This window comes from Pelobates fuscus, chromosome 9 (genome assembly GCF_036172605.1).
Source record: "Pelobates fuscus isolate aPelFus1 chromosome 9, aPelFus1.pri, whole genome shotgun sequence".
NCBI classification, from domain to species: domain Eukaryota; kingdom Metazoa; phylum Chordata; class Amphibia; order Anura; family Pelobatidae; genus Pelobates; species Pelobates fuscus.
This window is the reverse complement of record NC_086325.1, coordinates 25,971,238-25,996,975: the sequence shown is the minus strand read 5'-3', so window position 1 is coordinate 25,996,975 and position 25,738 is coordinate 25,971,238. Positions and strand designations below refer to the sequence as shown.

Below are 25,738 nucleotides of genomic sequence, written 5' to 3'. Positions count from 1 at the left end.
TCTTTGCTAAAGTTATAAAACCTTTGTTGAGCCAACCATTGAGGGTACGCCATCTGTTCCTACACAATTTAACCATTGTTAATTATTTTCCTTCGTGAAGCAATCCAAAGTTTCAAAGATATCTTCACCTCTGGTTCTCATTGGACGTTCTAGACAACACAAGAATTGCTCAATCATCCCATCAGTATGAATGAAACGTATAAAAAACAATAATTGTGCTAACCACCTGACATCTGTTGACTTGTCTAATCGCGATGTAAAGATCATATTATTGTCTTGAAAAATATCCTTCATTTGCAGATTAATGTCATCAGACATGTCTTGAATAAATCGTCCAATCATGTTATCTGCCAAATGGATTTTATTAACTTAAATTCTGGCCCAAACATTTTTTGAACAATCGCACAACAAGAGAGATATTAGCAGTTGAAAGAGGGAAGTGCTCATGCCATTGTACAGAACACTGGGGAGACCTCACTTGGAGTACTGTACACAGTACTGGAGACCATATCTTCAGAAGGATATTGATACCTTAGAGAGAGTTCAGAGAAGGGCTACTAAACTGGTTCATGGATTGCAGGATAAAACTTACCAGGAAAGGTTAAAGGATCTTAACATGTATAGCTTGGAGACGAGACAGGGGGGATATGATAGAAACATTTAAATACATAAAGGGAATCAACACAGCAAAGGAGGAAACTATATTTAAAAGAAGAAAAACTTCAACAACAAGAGGACATAGTCTTAAATTAGAGGGGCAAAGGTTTAAAAATATCAGGAAGTATTACTTTACAGAGAGGGTAGTGGATGCATGGAATAGCCTTCCAGCTGAAGTGGTAGAGAAAAATGTAAACCTGAGATCACAGTTGGAAATTTTGACTTTACACTTCTTATGAATATAGACTGTTTAACAGCTGATTCTTGCCCAGTTTGCTCTATAACCGCTACAGTTTGTTCATCGCAAATGTCACCTTCACCAGCTTTTCTTTCCTTAATTAGAAATGTATCCATTATAGGGGTAATTCATCTGCAATTTAATGAATAAATCTGTGAAAATTATATTCAATTTTTTTTATTTTTTTTTTAGTTTATTTTTTTTGGTTTTTCATTTAGGAAAATGTCTCCTGTATTCATATCTCGGCCACTCTAACTAGCCTAATGTTTACATTGTCCCCAGTGAACGGCAAACCCTTTTTGTTTCGTTTTTATATTTGTTTTTGTGCTATGTTTGTTTTTTTTCACTCAGGAAAAGTTCTCAAGTCTCCTGTATTCATATCTTGGCTACTCTAACTAGCCTAATGTTTGCATTGTCCCTGGTGAACTTAAAACTTTTTTGTTTTATTTGTTTATTTTGTTTGTTTTTTGTTGTTTTGCTCCTCACTCAAGAAAAGTTCTTCAAGTCTCCTGTATTCATATCTCGGCTACTCTAACAAACCTAATGTTTACATAGTCCCCAGTAAACTGCAAAGTTTTTTTGGTTATTTTTTTAAAAAACATGTTTTATGCTTTGTTTGTTTTTCACTCAGGAAAAGTTCTCCAATCCCCCTTTATTCTAATATTGGCTACTCTCACTAGCCTAATGTTTGCATTGTCACCAGTTGGGAAAAGTTGTACAAGTCTCATGTATTCAAATATCTGCTACTCTAACTAGCCTAATGTTTACAGTGTTCCCAGTGAACTGCAAACCATTTTTTTGGTTTAGTTTTAATATTTGTTTATTTGTTTGTTTGTTTTTGTGCTATGTTTGTTTTTTCACTCAGGAAAAGATCTCAAAGTCTCCTGTATTCTAATCTAGGCTACTCTAACTAGCCTAATGTTTGCATTGCCCCTAGTGAACTTCAAACCTTTTTGGGTATTTTTTTTTGGGTGGGCAAGGGGGGGTTGTTGGTTTTTTTGTTTTGTTTTTCACTTAAAAAAAGTTTTCCAAGTCTCCTGTTTTCAAAGCTTGGCTACTCTACTTAGCCTAATATTTGCATTGTTCACCAGTGAACCCTACCCTTCTACTCCCACCCAAACTTTCTGTGACTGTCCAATCATAGACTTCCAATACAGCTCAATGAGAAGTCTTGTAGTCTTTGCAAGGCAGGTGCTCTGGACAATTGCTTCCTCTTGAGTTTAGCTCTACTCAGCTAAACAAGCTAGGAAATAACAAAACCAGCTATCCGATTGACAGCCAGGGGGAGTTAACAAGGTTATTGTATAAAAGTGCCAATTTTCATTGCAATCATCACTTTTTATCAAATGAAAAAATAGTGCACATTCTGTCCTTTTAAGTGAAATGTCAGTGGGATATCTGTCCAATCACAATGGTTAGGTCATAGGTCATATTGGTTCTTTGTTCTATGAGGTAAAGATGATGAATATTATTAACTATAAGGAGAGATGTAGTTAGTTGAGATACCCTGAGGAATTATTATCCATTGAGCAAAAACTCTGTGTGATAACATTTTCCATTAGGTGTCTGTATTCAATTTCTCTTGAATAGGCAACCGGAAAGGAATTGAATAGATTCCTGTCTTGCATTGTCTGTTTCTTTCCCTGAATATTATCTCATGGAATATTTTGAGCAACTATTTATAAGGGAGAGGTTATTGAGTATAAAGGGTTGACAGATACGAACCATAATAGGATGGACACTCAATTTACAATTTGTTGGCACTTTACAAATAATAATAGTAATAATAATAAAGGTACAGAAGAAATCATGACCTTGTCTGAAGGTTACAATTTAAGGTCAAAGTAGCTGATCTGGAAAAAGTTATCCAAGTTAGCTATGCTTGCAATTTGGCCACATTGGCCTTACATTTGAAATTCATTTTAAATTCACTATGAATTCTCTACAATTCTCCCTTTAGTGAATGACCCTGCAAGACAATCTTTATAAATAACTGAGGTGGATAATTGTTTCAGTTTGGGTGTTTTAGCCCAACTCCCCACACTTTCTATTTAATAAATAACTCAGAGTTGTCTTTCCTCCATTGTTAAAGGGTTACGCTAAACACCATGACCACTTCTGCTTTAGAAGTGGACATTGTGCTAGGAGTCTGTATGTGTAGCATTTCAAAACGCTGCAGATACAGAGCAATTTGAAGTTTTGTACCGGGGCCTAGTTGAAAACCCGACACATTCAGCCCAGAATACTGCTGCCTGTTGTCCATTCAGAGTGCACTGCCTGCAAGGTGAAGATTAGTGATGTCCCGAACGGTTCGCTGGCGAATAGTTCCTGGCGAACATAGCGTGTTCGCGTTCGCCTCGGATGGCGAACATATGCGATGTTCGGTCCGCCCCCTATTTTTTTTTTTTTTGTGGCCAAATTTACTAATACTAAGTAAAAATTACTTAGTATTAGTAAATTGTGCCCCTACTCGCAATACCGCGAGTAGGGGCATGTCTATTAAACAGTGAGCAGCCTGTGGCTGCTCACTGTTAAAGAAAAAAAAAAAGGGTCCCCCCTACCTGAGCGGGTGGGGGCCCTAAAGTCCTCCCCCCTGGCCCCCACCCCTGAGCGGTGGGTGGGGGCCCTAAATACCAATAGGGGCGGGGACCTATTGTCCTCCCCCCGGCCCCCACCCCTGAGCGGCGGGTGGGGGCCCTAAATACCAATGGGGGGACCTATTGTCCTCCCCCCCGGCCCCCACCCCTGAGCGGTGGGTGGGGGCCCTAAAATTAACAATAAGGGGGGGACCTACTGTCTCCCCCTGGCCCCCACCCCTGAGTGGTGGGTGGGGGCCCTAAAAATAACAATAAGGGGGGGACCTACTGTCCCCCCGGCCCCCACCCCTGAGCGGTGGGTGGGGGCCCTAAAATTAACAATAAGGGGGGACCTACTGTCGTCCCCCTGGCCCCCACCCCTGAGCAGTGGGTGGGGGCCCTAAAATTAACAATAAGGGGGGACCTATTGCCCCCCCCCCGGCCCCCACCCCTGAGCGGTGGGTGGGGGCCCTAAATACAAAGGGGTGGAACCCTAGTCACCCCTCCCCCCCAAAAAAAATTTATCCCCCCTACCTACCCCCCTCACCCTAAAAATAATGAGGCGGGGACCTTTAACTAAAACCCTGTAATAAAAATTTGATAAAATCAACTTACCATTCGATGTTTCTTTCGTCTCAAATCTTCTTTTTTCAGCCCAAAAAAGGGCAAATAAAAAAACATAATAATCAACGCAATTAAAAAAAAAAAAAGAAAAAAAAACGAGCGCAAAAAAAAAAATCCATCTTCACCCATGGAGGGCTCCGTGTTCTTTGGCATTTTCCCATGCTGTGTAAAATGACAAAGCGCACTCTGATTGGATGGCTTGAAATCCATCCAATCACAGTGCTCTGTGTCATTTTACACAGCGTAGGAAAATTCCAAAGAACTTTCCCACGCTGTGTAAAATGACACAGAGCACTGTGATTGGATGGCTTGAAATCCATCCAATCACAGTGCTCTGTGTCATTTTACACAGCGTGGGAAAGTTCTTTGGAATTTTCCCACGCTGTGTAAAATGACAAAGAGCACTCTGATTGTCTTAAACCAGCCAATCAGAGTGTTCTTAGCCTAATTGCAGGGCGTGGCAAGGCTTTATGAGCCTTCCCCCGCCCTGCAGAGCTCAGTCTGCGCGGAACCCTCCATGAGTGAAGATGGATTGGTTTTTTTTTGCGCTCGTTTTTTTCTTTTCTTTTTTTAATTGCGTCGGTTATTATGGTTTTTTATTTGCCCTTTTTTGGGGCTGAAAAAAGAAGATTTTAGAAGAAAGAAAACATCGAATGGTAAGTTGCTTTCATCTATTTTTTTTACAGGTTCTTAGTTAAAGGTCCCCCCTCATTATTTTTAGGGTGAGGGGGGTAGGTAGGGGGATAATTTTTTTGGGGGGGGAGGGGTGACTAGAGTATTTTGGGCCCCTACCCACCGCTCAGGGGTGGGGGCCGGGTGGGACAGTAGGTCCCCCCCTTCTTGTTAATTTTAGGGCCCCCACCCACCGCTCAGGGGTGGGGGCCGGTTGGAACATTAGGTCCCCCTTATTGTTAATTTTAGGGCCCCCACCCACCACTCAGGGGTGGGGGCCGGGGGGGACATTAGGTCCCCCCTTTATTGTTAATTTTAGGGCCCCCACCCACCGCTCAGGAGTGGGGGCCAGGGGGGGACAGTAGGTCCCCCCTCATTATCTTTATTGCCCCCACCCACCGCCCAGAGGTGGGGGCCGGGGGGCGGGGGAGGATAGTAGGTCCCCCCTCTCATTATAATTATGGCCCCCACCCGCCGCCCAGGGGTGGGGGCCGGGGGGGTAGGAGAGTAGGTCTCCTCCCCCCCCCCTTTAACCACTATTGTGGCCAGAAAGAGTCCCTGTGGGCTTTAAAATTTGCCTGCCTATTGAAGTCTATGGCGGTTCGCCCGGTTCGCGAACATTTGCGGAAGTTCGCGTTCGCGGTTCGCAAACTGAAAATTTCATGTTTGCGACATCACTAGTGAAGATTTAGAGTCCTCTCCCTCATGCACTTTCTAACACCTCTCCCAAACTCCCTCCATTTGATTTTTTAAATGTATTTCTTTGAAGCCCTTCCTCTATGCTCCCTCTCCTCCCCAGCTCTGACATCACATGCATTTGCTCAGAGCCGGGGAAACAGTTCTCATAGAGAAGCATTTGATTGGACCTCGGATGATGCGGTGTTTATCTAATGGGGAGTGGAAACAAGCAAAAGGACCTCATCCAATGCTGGATTCAAGATCAGCTTTATATTATTGTGTGTACAAGTCTGATATTGTCTAATAGGGCATTATAAACATTAAAATGATTAATGTGAAAAGGCTCATATTAACCCTTTAATCTTTTAATTCATTTTGACACTAGCATCCAAGGCCTTATCTACCAAATGATGTTAAAGCAAGCTTTAATCAAAGTACATCAATAAAATTACCAATGTGGATACCGCACTCTCCTGGATCCCAGGGTGCAACCGGGCCTGAGGTTGGCCAATCCTCACAATGTGATTTGCAAAAAAGTTATAATGGTCCAGGCACTCAAGTTCAATCCAGTGGGCAGATTTATTGGAGCAAAATCGAAACAGCATTTTGGCCCACAACAGGGCCTTTGTTTGCTTGACAAAGGCCCTGTTGTGGGCCAAAACGCTGTTTCGATTTTGCTAGAATAAATCTGCCCACTGGATTGAACTTGAGTGCCTGGACCATCATTACTTTTTTTGTTAATCAAAGTACAGGCTGCAACTTACATCACAACTGAACTTGTATACTTTACATGATATTTTATTTAATCATTTTAATTATGCTGACTTAAAACAAATATCTATTTCATCATTTTTCATTTTTATTCTTCCTACAGGTTGTCATACCCTGATTTCAAAATATCTTTCTATTCTGCTCTCTCACTCATTGTTTGACTGTTCCCCCCCCCCCCCCCCCCTATCTTCCTGCTTCTATTTTCTAAGAACTGTTGGGAAATTAAACCAATTACACTTTACTTATTTCTTGCCACTGTGATCTTTTCTCTGCTTGGGTACTTTTCCATGTCTTTTCTAGTTTTCCCCTTAAGTTCTATGCCTGGTAAATCGCATGGGAAGCATGTTCATGTACTCATCGTCAGCTCTTGGCGCTCTGGTTCTTCATTCCTTGGAAGCATCTTCAACAATCACCCTGATGTATTCTACATGTTTGAGCCAGGAAACCCTGTATGGATGAAACTTTTACATGAGACTGCTGAACATCTCCATTATCCACTCAGAGATCTCCTACATTCCTTATTCAATTGTGATGTTTCTCCTCTCCATTCCTATCTTCCTCAGGGTGGACAGAAAATGTCTGATTTCAAATTCTTTGCTGAAAGTCGAGCGCTCTGTAGCCCTCCAGCATGCCAACACTCTAGAATGACAAGCAGTTACAACCGTCATATTTGTTCTCTTGGATGCCGACACAACCCCTTGAAAAACATTGAAAACGTTTGCAGAAATCATAGCCACATGGCAATAAAGACAGTTCGCATCCTTGACCTTAAGGTTCTTATTCCACTCCTCCAAGATCCCAAGCTTGACCTTAGAATTGTGCATCTAGTACGAGATCCACGAGCTGTGGTTTCATCGAGGCAGTACTTCACTCTTATTGATGATGACAGGATTGTGTATAGAGATGGAATTTCAGATCAAGGGAGAAACAAAAACAAGACTCCAAATGCTACTGAAGTAATGGCCAAGATCTGCAGGTCACAGGTCTCAATGCATGAAGAGGGCAGAGGTTCCACAAATTTTCCATTGGGTCGTTACATGTTAGTTCGACTAGAAGATTTGGCGTGGGATCCCTTGTCTAATGTCGACAAAGTGTTCTCCTTTGTTGGCTTGACTATGACACCAGAGATAAGACATTGGGTGCATAATATAACACACCATGAAATAGCTAGCGAACCAGGGGGATTTATGTCATATTCAAAAGAGGCCAAAAATGTCATGGATCATTGGCGAAAGAGGTTGGACTTCAGTATAGTGAAAGAAATCCAATCAGTCTGCCAGGAGGCAATGGACATGTTTGGGTACTTACCTGTAGAGTCAGAGGCAGACCTTAAAGACTTGAACTTGGATATAGTATCAGTGAGAAAGAGAAAGAAAACACACAGATAAAATGTAAATGACATAGCAAATAAATAAATAAAGTTTATTGTAAATATATTTACCTTTTTCTGTTCTGTTCATTTATCATTTCCTGCTTTTCCTCTACGCTCTGAATTTTAAAGTGGATCTGCCACTTGTGAGTTTTTCATATAGATAAAATCTTCACTAAGCTTTCTATGTGACATGGCTCCTGGTAATTTAAATTGTTCTCTTGGATGCCGACACAACCCCTTGAAAAACATTGAAAACGTTTGCAGAAATCATAGCCACATGGCAATAAAGACAGTTCGCATCCTTGACCTTAAGGTTCTTATTCCACTCCTCCAAGACCCCAAGCTTGACCTTAGAATTGTCCATCTAGTACGAGATCCACGAGCTGTGGCTTCATCGAGGCAATACTTCAGTCTTATTGATGATGACAGGATTGTGTATAGGGATGGAATTTCAAATCGATTACAATACAGATACAATACTCCAAATGTTGCTGAAGTCATGGCCAAGATCTGCAGGTCACAGGTCTCAATGTATAAAGAGGGCAGAGATTCCAAATATTTTCCAGGACGTTACATGTTAGTTCGCCTTGAAGACTTGGCATGGGATCCCTTGTCTAATGTCAATAAAATTTACTCTTTTGTTGGCTTGAGTATGACACCAGAGATAAGACATTGGGTGCATTATATAACACACCATGAAATAGCTAATGAACCAGGGGGATTTATGTCATATTCAAGAGAGTCCAAAAATACCACAGAAAATTGGCGAAAGAGGTTGGATTTCAGGATAGTAAAGAAAATCCAATCAGTATGCCAGGAGGCAATGGACATGTTTGGGTACTTACCTGTAGAGTCAGAGACTGATCTTAAATACTTGGATATAGTATCAGTGCGAAAGAAAATAAAACTAAACCACACAGACACAAATGTAACTAGCACAGGAAATACAATAGTTTATTGTAAATATATTCACACCTTTTCTTCTGTTCTGTTAATTATCTATATTAATTTCCACTTTTCCTCTTCCTTCTAAAGTTTTAAGTGGATCTGTCACTAGTGTGTTTTTTATATCGATAAAATCTTTACAAAGCTTCCTATGTATTGGGTTCGAATTTTGTTGAATTTGTTGAACTAGTTGTCCGAAGTGCATCGTTAGGAAAGGCAAAAAAGGCTTTCTTTCACTATGCACTTCAGTTGCATTTGGAGAGAGAAGATCCCTGGAGGATCCTAGTGACATAGCCCCTGGTAGGTGACATCAACTCTTAGGGAGTTAAATGTGGAAATGAGTAAGTCACCCAGCCCCGACCAGCTGACATGTTTCCTTGGTGCTTTTTAAAAAAAATATTCCCCCACCCACCCGAAAACAGGAACAGGTCCACTGAGAAGCTATAAATGTCGCTCATTGCTGAAGTGTAGACTGGAAATAATGTAGCTATTTAGGTTTCAGGGTGTTTCAACACAGCAACTACCATCATCTTTCAAAAGAAAGTGATTGGAGTTGCAGCATTTCCAAACATTCCACTCGTTTGATCAATTTGAGTCCCACATTTTACATCTCTTTCAGTCTACACCATTTGTATTTATTTTATATTTCTTATTTTTTTAGATTAAAATATAAATATAATAATAAATATAAACTAAAAGGAGGGGTCCCTGTGGCAGACATCTGATATTCCAGCGTTATTCTTCAGTCATCAAACTTCGTTAGAGTTTGGATTGAACAATCCACTTTTCTTATCCTCCGTAATACAAACCTGCAACAGTAACATATTATTTACATTTACTCTAAACATGTTTTGCTTTCCTCTTACCTCAGTTCTTGCTTTGCTTTGTGATTATTTTATATTAATATTTAGATGTTGGTGTTTATTTGTGTTTTACTGTTTGCAATATCATCCTTTACCCAACACTGGGAAAGATCAAATAAAATTTCTTTTAAATAAAAAAAAAATGAAAAATGATGACTATAAATTAAGTATAAATTAAGTGAATTGAAGACTAAAAAAGTGGTAAAAAAAATTTCAAACACCGTTTTCCATTTTAAGTGTCAAATGAGCAAAGCTTTATAATGTGGTAAAAGTGAAAAGTGCCTGGTAGTTCTCTAAGTAGTTGAAAAGCGTGGAAATCGTAAACGTTGTAAGTGCCAGATATTTGCAAAAAAAAGATTTTCGTGATTTCCCAACATTTTTGCTTTTGGCACTAACTACATTTACCACTTTTAGTCCTCAATTAAAAAAATCTCATTGCAAATGGGATTGCGGAGTAATTGTTTTAATAAGGATCTTCAGATGAATGCTTAAGAAACCATGTCATCAGGGCCGGATTAAGAGCCCAGTGGGCCTGGTGCTGACAATTATGATGGGCCTATTTACAGAATCTTATCGACCAAAAACACTAAAACGGTCATACCTCCCAAGCGTCATGTATCTGATGGAGATGGTGTTGGAGGGAAACTCATAGGATGCAGCTATAAGAAAACACATACTCTATGCTAATCTCTCTCTAATTTATGCTTTCATCTTTCAAGTAAATCCATACCCCCTAACAGCAGTGTCCAGTGAAGTCAATGGGTGGGGTAAAAGGGTGGGCCACTGGTGCGAATCACGTCACCAGACCTCCCAAAAGGGGAGAACATGCCCAAAAAGGGGGCATGTCTGTCCAAAGAATTTGAAGGACAGCCTGGCATGAATGAATGTCAGGCTGCCTGCCAATCCTGCAGGCTGCCCAACTAAGGGCATACTATGCAGGCAGCATTCTGAGCTTGACATAAATGCGTCTAATGATGCGCTCACTCCATGCTTTCTAAGGACTGTCCTCTAGCACTCGCTGGTCCACTTGTCTCCTTATCTTCTTACTAGCAGGCAGAAGTTCCTGGTATACAGTCTGAGACAGAGAAAAGGTGTATGTAGTGAGTGTAGAAGAAAGGAGGGGACATACCACAGTGTTAGAGAGACCAACAGCATTACCTAAACTAATTTTATTGTCAGCCAGTCCACACAGGTTTTGTTCCCATACATCCCTCTTAAGCTTCCAAACTTAAAGGGACACTATAGTCACCAGAACAACTACAGCTTATTGTATTTGTTCTGGTAAGTAGAATCATTCCATTCAGGCCTTTTGCAGTAAACACTGTCTTTTCAGAGAAAATAACTCCACTGGCCACTCCTTAGATGGCTGATAGAGGTGCTTCCTGGGGCAGTACTGCCTAGTGTGCAGCACTGCCATTCAGTGTCTCCACCCTCTGCATGCAGACACTGAACTTTCCTCATGGAGATGCATTGATTCAATTTATCTTTATGAGGAGATGCTGATTGGCCAGGGCTATGTTGGACTTGTGCTGGCTCTGCCCCTGATCTGCCTAGTTAACAGTCTCAGCCAATCCTATGGGCAAGTATTGTAATTTGCTCAGACCACCACTTCTGATGATGTCAGCAGACAGTCAGTTCAGAGGCAAGCCAGCAGCTGCAGACTTGAATACAAGTTATATTTTACTATACTTAGGGAGGCAAGAAGGAGCCAGGGTGGTGGTTTTAACATAATAGGGTCAGAAATACATGATTGTGTTCCGGACCCTGTAGTGCTTCTTTAAGCAAGAGTATGTGAAGAGTAGTTAGGGTTGCCACTTTTCTTGGGAAAAAATACCAGCCTTAATCATTTGTATAATCACAAGGAGTGACATCAGAGAAAATTCTGTAAAATCACCAACAAACTACTCACAGTTTGATTCTGCTGTATAGATGGATTGCTCCCAATGTCTCCCTGTCTCCCAGTGTCTCAGTCTTGCAAGTCACCCAGTGTCTCAGTGTCCCTATGTATCACAGTGTCAGTGTCCCCATGTCGCCCAGTTCCCTAGTCTCCCAGTGTCTCAGTGTCCCCATTTCTCCCAGTGTCCCAATGTCTCAGTGTGTCCCCATGTCACTAGGATACTGGGGACACAGTGAGACCCGGGGACACTGAGAGACATGGGGACACAGAGACCCGGGAACACACAGACATGGGGACACTGGGAGACATGGGGACACTGAGACATTTAGGGAAACAGGGAGAAATGGGGACACTGAGACACTGCTGCTCCCTCATGGATCAGTGAGTAGTAGAGAGAGGCAGGGAGGGATATGCTGTAACTTCCTATCCCTGCCTCTCTCCACACACAGTGACCACTACTATCCGGTGCTGGTATTGCAGAGTAATCTCCATTTATTCTGAGAAAAATACCTGCATTTGTATTGCTGGTATTAATGCAATACCGGCATGGCCAGGCAGCCTCAAATACCGGCTGTGCCAGTAAAATACCAGTCAGGTGGCAAACCTAAGAGTAGTGTGTAAAAAAAATTTTTTTTAAATGGGCCTATTCCATGGGCCTGGGCCTGGAGCTGCAGCTCCATCAGCCCCTATGTTAATCCGGCCCTGCATATCATATAGGTAAGAAATGGTCATATAGGTAAGAAATGGGGAAAAGCACATCCTACAGCTAGAACCCTCATAATTATGTCAATGGTGGCCGTGTATAATGTGTGGCTAGGTTTCTTGGAATGTAACTTTAACAAGGGCTACAAGTCACATCAAGGCTAGGAAAAACATATTATGAGATTGAGGATGCGGCCATGTGTATATATAGTAAGAGGGGACATGCAATTCCATTTTGTAATGCCTGGTAAGTTAACCATGAATATTACTTATTCTACAAAGTTTGTGAGAAGTATTCGGTTTTCAGAAAATTCCACACTGAATAGAGTAGAAATAATTCAAAGTTAAAGGGACCTCTTGTAAAAGGTAAACAGCAACGCAATTGTGCCCTCTTTAGTTACAATGTGTACATGACAATTTAGAAGTCATGCATGCAGGTAGTTAAAGATATCGGGAGGTGACACCACTGTAAATGCATGTTTACACAAACACAAGCAACCTGTAACTCACGTGAATGCGAGGACTGACAGCAGCACAGACAAACAAAGATTGTGTGTGGACATCACAAGATTTGTACAGAAATTAAAACCTGTTGGGGGAGTGGTGCATGATAGCAGGATGTTATATGGTGACAGATATAGATTAACATAAAAAGCTAACGTTTTCTTAAAGGGCCATAAATGGTAAATGTTGTTTACTGTGCTTTAGTGCTGGGTTTTGTGGTTTTTGTTAGGAGTACATTGGGTGAAAGTGTTGTGTATACTTTTTCCATGTATAATGAAGTCGTTGGCATTCACAAACAAATTGTCTTCATGAATATCAAAAGATAAATTCAATTATTATGACATCAAATTTTTGCTTAGTCACTTGTTCGAAATCTGTAAATTATATCTATGTGATTATCTGTAATTACAGTGTTGCCTAGAGTTTTAATGTAGTTATAATGTAGTGTCGATTAGCTTGTGATCATTATGTGCTGTCATTCAATGTATATTAATTACCTTTTTGAGAATCCCTAGACCACACTGCGTGTCCACACAAATCTGCAAAAATGGTGAAATATTTATTAAAAAGTCAAACAGGCCTCTACAATTTTAGTTTGCAATTAATTTTCACCTACTGTTTCCTAGTCCTATATCATTTTAGAGTAAGGATCCTCCACATGTTGAGCGCCTACAACTCCCAGAATTCTTTGAATGAAGTAGATGGCAAAATAATAATGGAGGTTGTAGTTCTGCAACATCTGGGGGGTCAGAGACCGAGGTCCGATTTTTTTTTTTTTTTTAGTGAAATCTGATCCCTCTGTTTCACACTTATTTTACAGAACCCTATGATCCATCCCTGTATAAAGGATCCTTTAAACGTCTGTGATTGTTGAACACTAATAACGATGAGCACTATAAACATGAGTGAAACTATGATATGGAATCTTAATCCTTGCAAACATTAGCCAACATTCATACTGTATCACAATGCTGACCTGGAGATCACAGAGGATGGAAGAAAAACGTCATAGAACAAACAGACAAAACATTGTATTTATTGATTTTAGAATAAAACATTTTATTCCAGGATTTTAAATATTATGTTTAATTTATAGTTAACAAATAATCACTTGGGAGGTCTAAGAATTGAAGTAAAATGTAGAAATCCACACAACTGTGTGATAGGGCAACATAATCTTTGCAAAAATAGCCAACATTCATCCTATATCATAACGCTGACCTGGAGATCACAGAGGTTGGAAGAAAAATCTCAGAGAACAAACAGACAAAATACTGTCCTTATTGATATTAAAATATTGTATTCCAGGATTTTAAATATTATGTCTACGGATCCCTTATATTCATTTTATACATATATCCACACCACTGTTTTTAGCTCTATACAGAAATGGATGCCTCCATCTTAGCTCATCATAACCGTAAGGTGGTTCATAACCGTAAGGTGGTTCATAAGGCTGATAACCGTAAGGGGGTTCAAGGTGGGCAAAAGAACGACTTCCACACACACACACACATACTCAGACATGACACACAAAAACACGGCACTCAATCACAGACCTCTCTCTACACACACACACACACACATACTTCAACCACCAATCACACAGCACTCAGCCTCCCCCAAATACAGCTGTCAGCCTCCTCCACACACATGCTGTTTGTACTAGAGCAGGTCTTGCTCTAGTAAATGTAAGTACATTACTTTATTCCTTAAATATATGTACAGTACTTACTTCACTATTGGAGTTCTTACTCTGTCATTTTGTCTCCATACATATTTGTACACTACATTTGGAGCATCAATACCACCTATACTACCACCATATCCTTAGACTGGGGACGCACCGTCCATGTGCAACACAGCTGAGCTCTTAGTTAGCTCAAGCAAATGTGAGTGGATATAACATATTATTTTGATTTGCATTTATGTATACTGCATTACACTATTATTGTGCCTTTTATTTCTGTTATCCTGAGGTTCAAAGTATCATATTATTCAGCAATATATGTACGTATAATTTTGGGGGGGAGCAGTAAACGCTTTTTTTCTGTTTGCCTGTTTATTCACGAGGTTGGGAAGCCTTGCACTGTGTACTGCAGCCCATAAACATAGATCCCTCTAACTATAGTGAGTGCCTATTTCCAACACCTATTTGCATACGATCAGATTTAAATGTTTGATTAAGTGAAGTTAATAAAATAAAACAAATATTTTAGATACTTTGCAATGGCTGATGTAATATAAATATTGGATAAAACAGGGGGGTAGGTGCAGCACCTAAAATAGTTCTTATTTGGATATAACGATATAACGGCAATTGAAAAAAACAGGAAAAATTGATATAGTGTAGTATATCAAAACTGGCGTTGATATAAATAAGATAAAAATGTGGGTAAGGAAGAATGAGTTGGATTCCCAACAAGGGGAAACAACTTCATGTGTGTCCGGGGGCGACCAGACCAGGGGGTAACCCTTACACAAATGTATGAAAATAGAGAAGTAGACCTGGTGGGTCAGAAAAAATTGGGCGCCCCCTAGTGGAAATCCATGCATATATACAGAGGATAAAACATAACCTTTAATGAATGCTGTATAAAAAAGGTATAATGTACCGACAATAGGATCGCAAATAAGCGAAAAAAGAAACTAAAAATGAAAAAATGGGAGGTTAGAGTCTCCAGAGTGTTGGTTTCTTATGTGTCTTGCCACAGGTGTATCCCTCAGATTTCTCACGGAGTGTATATGCTCCATGATACGTCTTTTGAAGGGGCGGATTGTTTTACCCACATATCTGAAACCGAATGTACAGATCAAGAGATACACTATACCTTTGGTGCAGCAATTGAAAAATTGCTTAACACTGCAGGCTACTTAATCGCACGAATCCTTGAGATGTTTGGAGTCTTTGCAGATGTAGCTACACGCCACACATTTGCCACATGTTTATATTACCCTGTATAGATAGCCAGTTGAAGCCAGCTTTTCTAGAGGATAAATGGCTTGGCACTAGTGTCTCTTTTAGGTTTTTCCCTCGCCTTGCTGTAAGGGATACATAGGGTGTGACTGCTCCTTTGAAGTGGGGGTCTTGTGATATGAGTGGCCAGAACCTCCCTAGTATCTTTTTTGCCTGATCCCAGCCTGAATCGAAATTCGCAATACAGCGGATCGGCGTTTGCTCATTGGGAGTCGATTTGTCTTGGAGGAGGTCCATTCTATCGCTATGTAGGGCACTCTGGTATGCCTGCTTCAGGCAGCGATTAGGATAGCCTCTTTCCTTAAACCTGAGTCTAAGGAGTTTAGCCTGAGTGGTAAATTCCTCCAAGTTTGAACAATTCCTCCTAAGCCGGAGATATTGTCCCACAGGAATGCCTCTCTTTAATGTGGTCGGGTGATGACTTTCCCACCTCAGCATAGTGTTAGTAGATGTGGGTTTCCTAAATAAAGTTGTTTCAATTGTCTGTTTAGGGGTAGTACTGAACGTGCAGTCAAGGAAATTTAGAGAAGAGCCCCCTATCTCCATTGTGAACTTCAAATTGAGGTCATTGGAGTTCAGGCTCTCCACAAACAGCATGAAAAAGTCCCTTGTGCCAGTCCAGACCACTAGGACGTCATCTATGTATCTCTTCCACATAAAGATGAACTTGGTGTATTCACTGTTAGTATCACTAAAGACCACATTCTCCTCGCACCATCCCAGGTGCAGGTTAGCATATGATGGGGCACAAGACGTACCCATAGCTGTTCCCTGCACCTGGTGATAGTATTGACCATCAAACAGGAAGAAGTTATGGGTCAAGACAAATTGTAGCAAGTCTAGTACAAAAGAAGTGTGACATTGATGTCTAGAGCCACGAGTCTCCAAATAATGCTTAGTGTGTCTTAGTCCAAGAGAGTGTGGAATGGAAGAGTACAAAGCCTCTACATCCAAACTACACAGGATGGCATCCGTAGGAAGGGTAGTGGAGGCTAGGCATTTGAGAGTATCTTTGGTGTCCCTAAGATAGGAAGGTAGTTTCTCTACAAAGGGGCGAAGGATCTTATCTATATAGATACTTGCTTTACATGTTAGATTGTTAGATCCGGACACAATGGGTCTACCTGTCAGGTTCTCATACTGTTTGTGAACCTTTGGTAGGCAGTAAAATGTCGACACAGTAGGGCATTTTACATAGATAAATGAGTGTTCATCCTTCCCCAAAACCCCTTCATCAAAGGCCTTATCCAAGAGATTTTTCAGGAGTGATAGGAATTTAGCTGAGGGGTCTGTGGATAGTTTTTTGTAGGTGGTACTATCTTTAAGTATGTTTTGAGTCATTTGGATATACTGTATTTTATTTTGTACCACAATATTCCCCCCCTTGTCTGCTGGCTTGATGATGATATCGTCATCACCCTGTAGCTCACTAAGGGCCTGCCATTCAGTCCTTGAAAGGTTACTGTGTGGTCGGGGTTGAAGGGAGTCCATCCTAAGATCTTGTATCATCTTACAGGTGGAGTCCACGAACATGTCAATGTTCTTGTAATCTTTGATGTTAGGGGTAAACCTGCTTTTGGTTCGTAAATCAGTGTAGGGGAGCATCTCCGGGCCATCATTCTCATTTAGTAGGGACACTAGATCGTTCAGGCACTGGTATTCTCTCATGCTAAAGCCCAGATCTTTAGCTCGTTTTTCTCTCTCAATAAGAAAGAATTTGTGAAGGGCCAATCGTCGCCCAAAGAGGTGAATATCCTTTATCCATTCAAATTTATTGAATGTAGGGACGGGGACAAAGGATAACCCTCTTGCAAGAACCTGGATCTGGGATTCAGTGAGTGCCTTATCAGAGAGATTGATGACTTTGTTACTAGAGTTTAATACCGTTTGCGTGCCCCCCCCCCCTGTAACGTGTTTGCCTGTATTGTGATTGGGGTTCCCCCTCTCGGGGGTTTTGGCCTAAAAAAGCCACCCCTTTTTTCAAAATGCCTCTCGTTTGGGTAGTATTGGGGGGTACTGAACCTGTATTTGAACTATCACCACCTACAAAAAACTATCCACAGACCCCTCAGCTAAATTCCTATCACTCCTGAAAAATCTCTTGGATAAGGCCTTTGATGAAGGGGTTTTGGGGAAGGATGAACACTCATTTATCTATGTAAAATGCCCTACTGTGTCGACATTTTACTGCCTACCGAAGGTTCACAAACAGTATGAGAACCTGACAGGTAGACCCATTGTGTCCGGATCTAACAATCTAACATGTAAAGCAAGTATCTATATAGATAAGATCCTTCGCCCCTTTGTAGAGAAACTACCTTCCTATCTTAGGGACACCAAAGATACTCTCAAATGCCTAGCCTCCACTACCCTTCCTACGGATGCCATCCTGTGTAGTTTGGATGTAGAGGCTTTGTACTCTTCCATTCCACACTCTCTTGGACTAAGACACACTAAGCATTATTTGGAGACTCGTGGCTCTAGACATCAATGTCACACTTCTTTTGTACTAGACTTGCTACAATTTGTCTTGACCCATAACTTCTTCCTGTTTGATGGTCAATACTATCACCAGGTGCAGGGAACAGCTATGGGTACGTCTTGTGCCCCATCATATGCTAACCTGCACCTGGGATGGTGCGAGGAGAATGTGGTCTTTAGTGATACTAACAGTGAATACACCAAGTTCATCTTTATGTGGAAGAGATACATAGATGACGTCCTAGTGGTCTGGACTGGCACAAGGGACTTTTTCATGCTGTTTGTGGAGAGCCTGAACTCCAATGACCTCAATTTGAAGTTCACAATGGAGATAGGGGGCTCTTCTCTAAATTTCCTTGACTGCACGTTCAGTACTACCCCTAAACAGACAATTGAAACAACTTTATTTAGGAAACCCACATCTACTAACACTATGCTGAGGTGGGAAAGTCATCACCCGACCACATTAAAGAGAGGCATTCCTGTGGGACAATATCTCCGGCTTAGGAGGAATTGTTCAAACTTGGAGGAATTTACCACTCAGGCTAAACTCCTTAGACTCAGGTTTAAGGAAAGAGGCTATCCTAATCGCTGCCTGAAGCAGGCATACCAGAGTGCCCTACATAGCGATAGAATGGACCTCCTCCAAGACAAATCGACTCCCAATGAGCAAACGCCGATCCGCTGTATTGCGAATTTCGATTCAGGCTGGGATCAGGCAAAAAAGATACTAGGGAGGTTCTGGCCACTCATATCACAAGACCCCCACTTCAAAGGAGCAGTCACACCCTATGTATCCCTTACAGCAAGGCGAGGGAAAAACCTAAAAGAGACACTAGTGCCAAGCCATTTATCCTCTAGAAAAGCTGGCTTCAACTGGCTATCTATACAGGGTACATATAAATGTGGCAAATGTGTGGCGTGTAGCTACATCTGCAAAGACTCCAAACATCTCAAGGATTCGTGCGATCAAGTAGCCTGCAGTGTTAAGCAATTTTTCAATTGCTGCACCAAAGGTATAGTGTATCTCTTGATCTGTACATTCGGTCTCAGATATGTGGGTAAAACAATCCGCCCCTTCAAAAGACGTATCATGGAGCATATACACTCCGTGAGAAATCTGAGGGATACACCCGTGGCAAGACACATAAGAAACCAACACTCTGGAGACTCTAAGGGTGTGAGGTTCGCAGGTATTGAAAAGGTGACTGTAGGTCATAGAGGAGGTGATCTGGATCACATTTTGCTTAAAAGAGAGTGTTTCTGGATCTACAGGTTCAAAACTTTGGCCCCCAATGGTCTAAATGAGGGGTTCACATTCACTCCCTTCATTGAAAAATAACCACACCAAGATAATCAACATATGATTATACCATATATGTACATACATTCTTCTTATTCTTTATTATGACTGTATATACTTTTGTTAGTTATTTTTATTTGGTATGTTCTTTTTTTCAGCATTGGGGGTTCAGCTAAACCCTGTACGCATACACCTATATATGGCAAGCACTCCCCTATATGTGTGGATCTATCCCTCATTGTAGCTGCAGAGAGGGACACATATAAACTGGAACTCAATAGACCATAATCAGCCCTCTCAGACTTGAGGACAGACTTGGCGGTATAGTTCAGTGGATGCTCCATCTGAGCTACCACTGCCCTTGTTCCAATGCTAACACTTTTGCTCGTATTAGCCATTAACAGATCGGGCCAAACAGTTCTCCATCTGAGCTACACTTGCCTTCCCCTCTCTTAACGCCGATACATCGGGACGATTGCTTGCATTAATAGCAGCTATTTCACACATAGCTGTGCTGAATCCTGAGTTTACCCACACTTATGTGCTACCTTTATGTCCAATGATTCTACATATCACGGACCAATTTTTCCAACAACACGATACTGGCACTTGAGGGGTTAATCAGGTCTCGGTTACCCTATTAGCATAACCCAATCCCAATCCAGCACGACGTGTAGGGGAGGGGCTTGTCTGAATCCGGCCATTTTGGCGCGGACACACAGTACACGCCCACAGATTACAGTCAGGGTTAAGGGTTATTTAAGGAGCCCCAGAAGCTCACATACCTTTTGGTTAGCCTCCGAAGAAGGCGCAGATAGTGGCGCCGAAACACGTGTCAGGCAGGCAGGGAGGGTATCCGGTGACACTGCTCTCGGCAATGATCAGTTAGCAACCTAGGTGATTCAACGAGTTATACTAGATATCTGGAATTTGAGCTAGTCGCATTAGAGGCAGAAGGAGGGAAGGGACGAATGGGTATGGGTGGGGAATTCTGTTCATCACAGTTTGCTCTCTCTCCTACAGTTCTATTCCCCTGGCCCCCTGAGGCTATGCTCCAGTAATCAGATCGCTGTTTCAGCCACATTGTATATATCCTGGACAGTGTTCAATTACATGGTATACTGACCTTGTTTTGTTATTTCCTGTTGCTACAGTTCCCTCCCGAGTATGCTAGCTTTTTGCTACTTTGTTCACCCTCTTTGATCCCGTTTTTTTGGTTTCAATTTATGGGTGCTGACTGGAGGGTTCTAAACATTTCAATTGCATCGAGATACCAGTGCACTTGAGAGATATTATACACGTTGGGGGGACAACTAAGTATCCTTCAGGGTACCTATTTCAGGATACTTTACCCCATCCAACATGTTCTCTTAATTATAACCTCCCATTTTTTCATTTTTAGTTTCTTTTTTCGCTTATTTGCGATCCTATTGTAGGTACATTATACCTTTTTTATACAGCATTCATTAAAGGTTATGTTTTATCCTCTGTATATATGCATGGATTTCCACTAGGGGGCGCCCAATTTTTTCTGACCCACCAAGATAAAAATGTGCACTCACACTTTTATAGAGCTTCAATGCAGCTCCAACTTATGCGCTTGGGCGGTATAATCTCCGCCTAAGGATTATATAAAAGTGTGAGTGCACATTTTTATCTTATTTATACCAACACCAGTTTTAATATACAACACTATCAGTTTTTCCTGTTATTTTTACTTGTCGTTGCATATATCCAAATAAGAACTATTTTAGGCGTTGCACCTACCTGCTGTTTTATCCATCTTTTAAATGGAAAAGAGAGACTCCGTACTTTGTGATTGAGCTGCCATTGGACTGTTATTTTATATGCACTGAATTCATAGGCCTTACTAGAAACCACAGGGCCCCGGTGCAAAAATTGCCCTGGGGCCCCACCCCCATATCTCTACCCCACCCTCCTCCCACTCGTCTACCATCCTATATGCCCCCCCCCCCCCCCACACACACACACAGGCACACATACATAAAGACACACACACATACAAACACACAGACATACATACACACACACACACACACACACACAGAAACATTTATTTAGACACACATACACAAACACACACACATACATACAAATACACACATATACAGACACATACAAACAGACACACATACAATATGTTTTAGTCACCCTCCTGTTTCCTACCTTTTAGCTGCAGGAGGGTGACTTTCCCTGGGGTCCAGTGGCTCAGCCTGGTGGGAGTCAGAGTTCCCACTCTGACTCCCTCCTCTCCTTCTTCCCGGTGTAAGCTGGGAGAAGTCACTCCCGCCTAGTTTTTGACATCATCACAGGGGGCGCATTCGTTCTGTTAAAGAGCCACAGCGCTGACCGGGCCCCCTGGAAATACATTGCCATCGGGGGGCTCTAACAGCATGGGCCACCAGATGGGCTCCTTCAATTAGTGGGCCGGTGCCGCGTTACTTAGCCGGCAGGTACCACGGTAGTTCCGCCACTGGCTGAATTATATCCTTTTGTAATATAAATATTGTATATATAAACAAACAATGACATGTCAATTAACAACAAACAATTAAAGTAATATGCAGACAAATGCCAAACCGGATCCCAGCATAAAGAAAAATAACAAACAAATTTCATTGTTTGAATTGCTAATGGTATGTAAATGCCGACTAATGCTTTTAACCCCTTAAGGACCAATCTTCTGGAATAAAAGGGAATCATGAGATGTCCCACATGTCATGTGTCCTTAAGGGGTTAAACTACGTCATGAAAGACTAAGTAAATATAAATTCAAACAGATAAGAAGGTGATAGGTACAAAGGCGATCTGAGAAAACTTGAAAAACTGTAAGCAGAAAGCATTCTAAATGGAATGTTCACCTTTCACCGGTAGAAGATATGTAAAACGCAAGAAAGAGAGGTGCGCTTGTGAATAATGCTTATCAAGTCTATGTCTAGATCTCAAAGGGATGATAACATACATGTAAAAAAAAAATATATATATATAACAATAATAATACAAATCATCTGAAATTTACAATGAATACATGTGCAGTACACTGCTACAAAATATATTCCGAAAAATGTCTTATATCACATTAGTAGATAAGATAAATTAGGTACAGGTACTCGGTATTGCTGCAGAAAGGCAGGTTTATTGAAACAAGAAAGTCACATTAGTGAGAATAGATGGATACAAAAATATAAAATTATTGTTCTGTATTCTATGAATGTATAGTGAATGTAGTATTAGGGTGTATTGCGAGAGTGTGTTTGTGAAGCGGAGACAGTGGGTATAGTAAATGCAGAGTGTGTGTTTGTTTAGTGGATGTATTGTGTGTATAGTGAATGCAGAGTGTGTGTTTGTGTAGTGGATGTAGTGTGTATATAGTGAGTGTAGAGTGTGTGTTTGTTTAGTGGATGTAGTGTGTGTATAGTGAGTGCAGAGTGTGTGTTTGTGTAGTGGATGTATTGTGTGTATAGTGAATGCAGAATGTGTGTTTGTGTAGTAGATGTAGTGTGGGTTTGTGTAGTAGATGTAGTATGTATAGTGTTTGTGTAGTGAATGCAGAGTGTGTGTGTGTGTGTGTGTGTGTGTGTATGTAGTGTTTTTATAGTGAATGCAGAGTGTTTCTATTTAGTAGATGTATTGTGTGTACAGTGAATGTAGAATGTGTGTTTGTGTAGTGGATTTAGTGTGTGTACAGTGAATGCAGAGTGTGTGTTTGTGTAGTGGATGAAGTGTGGGTTTGTTTAGTGGATGTAGTGTATATAGTGTTTGTGTAGTGAATACAGAGTGTGTATAGTAAATGCAGTGTGTTTGTGTGGTGGATGTAGTGTGAATAGTGAATGCAGAGTGTGAGTTTGTGTAGTGGATGTGTGTATTAGATGCAGCGTGTATAGTGAATGTGGAGTGTCTATGTGTAGTGGATGTAGTGTGGGTTTGTGTAGTGAATGTAGTGTGTGTATAATGAATGCAGAGTGTGTGTATAGTGAATGAATTATGTGGAAAAAGGCGTGATAGGTGCTCACTACAATATTGGGCACAGGATTGTTGTGGGCAGCGGTAACCAAAACAAGGATTCCCAGCCTTGTAGATAAGAAAGTGTCAAAGAAAAAGGGAGGATACCGCGCCCCAAATAGTAACTGTAAAGTAGTATATGTACACAAATCTCTTTAAAATTATATGCACAGTCGACCTCAAAGATAACAACAGAGAGAAAATACAATAGTGCAATATGGTATGGTCAATGAGTGAAATGCTGGGATAATTAAATATATTTACACTCACATTTGATAGAGCTAACTGGGAGCTCTACCGTAATTCGCATGGACGGAACAATCCCCTTCTAAGGATATATGCAGAAGCATATAATGCGATGTGCAATGGATATATAAAAAACATAAAAGAAAGCTCCAATAGTAAAATATGTATCAATCAATTAAAAAAAGGAAGATAAAATATAGTACTCACATTTACTAGAGCAGAAACTTGCTCTAGTATATACAGCTTGGGTGGTATAATCCCCACCTAAGGATATTGTGTAGCCAGGAAGTAAAGTTGTGGATAAAGGATAAATAGGTATATAGCTTTAAAAAAAATATGCGTGTCTGTCAGTGAATGCATATCTGCCAGTGTGTATGTGTGTCTGTTGGTGAATGTGAGTGTGTGTGTAACTATGAGTGAGTGTAACAGTGAATGAGTAAGTATGTCTGTGAATCTGTGTGTTTCAGTGAAATGGTGTGTTGATTAAACAGTGTGTGTGACAATGACTGTGTATCTGTCCGTGAATTTATGTCAGTGCATGTATCAGTGAGGGCTTGTGTCTGTCAGGAAGAGAAATTTGGAAGGGGGGGGATGCCCGATTTTTGTCATGCCTAGGGCAGCACAAAACCAGAATGCACCACTGGTGGCATCGTGTTTGGAGCCAGCCACTGGACTCCGCAGAGAGGACCCAGCACACTCTGACTTTACTTCCCAGCAGCTCCTGTGTCTAACTCTATGGTAACACGTTGCAACGCTCTCACGGCCGCAGAGCTCGCAAGAGTTAGACACAGAAGCTGCTGGGAAGTGAACTCTGAGTGTGCTGGGCCCCTCTGCAGTAACAGATAGCGGGGTCCGCAGGTACACATCTATATAGCAAAAATTGATATATATATATATATATATATATATATATATATACGTAGGCAATGGTTGTCATGGCGGCCTGATGGCGGCCCTGACTAGAGATATAGTAAAGTTAATAGGGATATATATTTTAACGCCAAAGCTTGAGAACTCCTGAAATCTTACAAAGAAATCACTGCTTTATCAACTCAAAGGGTGGGCTAATGTTTGTGCATCAAATGCAAAAGGGTAATAAGCGCTCTCTTCTCAAGGGTGAGCAGCAGTTCACCAACAAGGTGTTCCCTCTACCTTGTCATAAATGGACAGATAAAATAGAAATGTGAACAGCGCTAAAGATCAGAAATTGTACATACGTTTAGTAGAAATACTGGCCAGCGGAGTAACTTAAAAAAAAAGGAGAAACAAAGATACAAATAATGGTACAGTATGTATGAACGATATAATTCCACAAGAACAAAGGTGTTATATTCACACTCACACTTTGAGGAGCTATATCAGCTCGGTGTTAAGAGCTTGAACGGAATAATCCCCGTCTATGGATTTCTTGAGGTTCCAGATCGTTGGTGAGTTTATATGTGTAAGTATTCGTTATATGAAAAACAAGAGTAAAATACGCCACATGGTCTAGTACGTAAATATAAAATATTGTAGTAAGAGTAGATGATCCTACTTACATATACTAGAGCAACGACCTGCTCTAGTTTGGAGAATTTCAGGTGGAATAATCCCCACCTCGGGATATAGTGGACCCAGGTATAGCAGCAAAGCAGTATTAAATAGGAAGGAGGACAAAAAAAATGACTGGATGGTTTAAAAGTTATATATACTTTAATACAATAAGTAAAAAGTGAATAATACACTATAAAACCAGTCCTGTATAAAAGTCCAAAATTCTTCCTCACTTGACGCGTTTCGCCGAAGCTTTCACTTTTGAGAAAGCTTCGGCGAAACGCGTCAAGTGAGGAAGAATTTTGGACTTTTATACAGGACTGGTTTTATAGTGTATTATTCACTTTTTACTTATTGTATTAAAGTATATATAACTTTTAAACCATCCAGTCATTTTTTTTGTCCTCCTTCCTATTTAATACTGCTTTGCTGCTATACCTGGGTCCACTATATCCCGAGGTGGGGATTATTCCACCTGAAATTCTCCAAACTAGAGCAGGTCGTTGCTCTAGTATATGTAAGTAGGATCATCTACTCTTACTACGATATTTTATATTTACGTACTAGACCATGTGGCGTATTTTACTCTTGTTTTTCAAATAACGAATACTTACACCTATAAACTCACCAACGATCTGGAACCTCAAGAAATCCATAGACGGGGATTATTCCGTCC

General features: G+C 41.0%; 2 protein-coding genes and 1 long non-coding RNA gene across 3 annotated transcripts in view; 2 read left to right on the top strand and 1 right to left on the bottom strand.

The window, feature by feature from the left end:
* Positions 1-25,738, bottom strand: part of LOC134572575 (uncharacterized) — a 398,726-nt gene that overhangs the window by 152,335 nt on the left and 220,653 nt on the right. The gene's annotated exons all lie outside the window — the stretch shown is intronic.
* On the top strand, positions 6,534-7,614 carry LOC134573525 (carbohydrate sulfotransferase 5-like). The gene has a single exon (XM_063433302.1). It carries the CDS (start codon positions 6,534-6,536, stop codon positions 7,602-7,604), a length of 1,071 nt encoding a protein of 356 aa, XP_063289372.1. The 3' UTR covers positions 7,605-7,614.
* Positions 7,779-8,621, top strand: LOC134572951 (carbohydrate sulfotransferase 5-like). Its single transcript, XM_063432292.1, has one exon. The coding sequence runs from the start codon at positions 7,779-7,781 to the stop codon at positions 8,619-8,621; it is 843 nt and encodes a 280-aa protein (XP_063288362.1).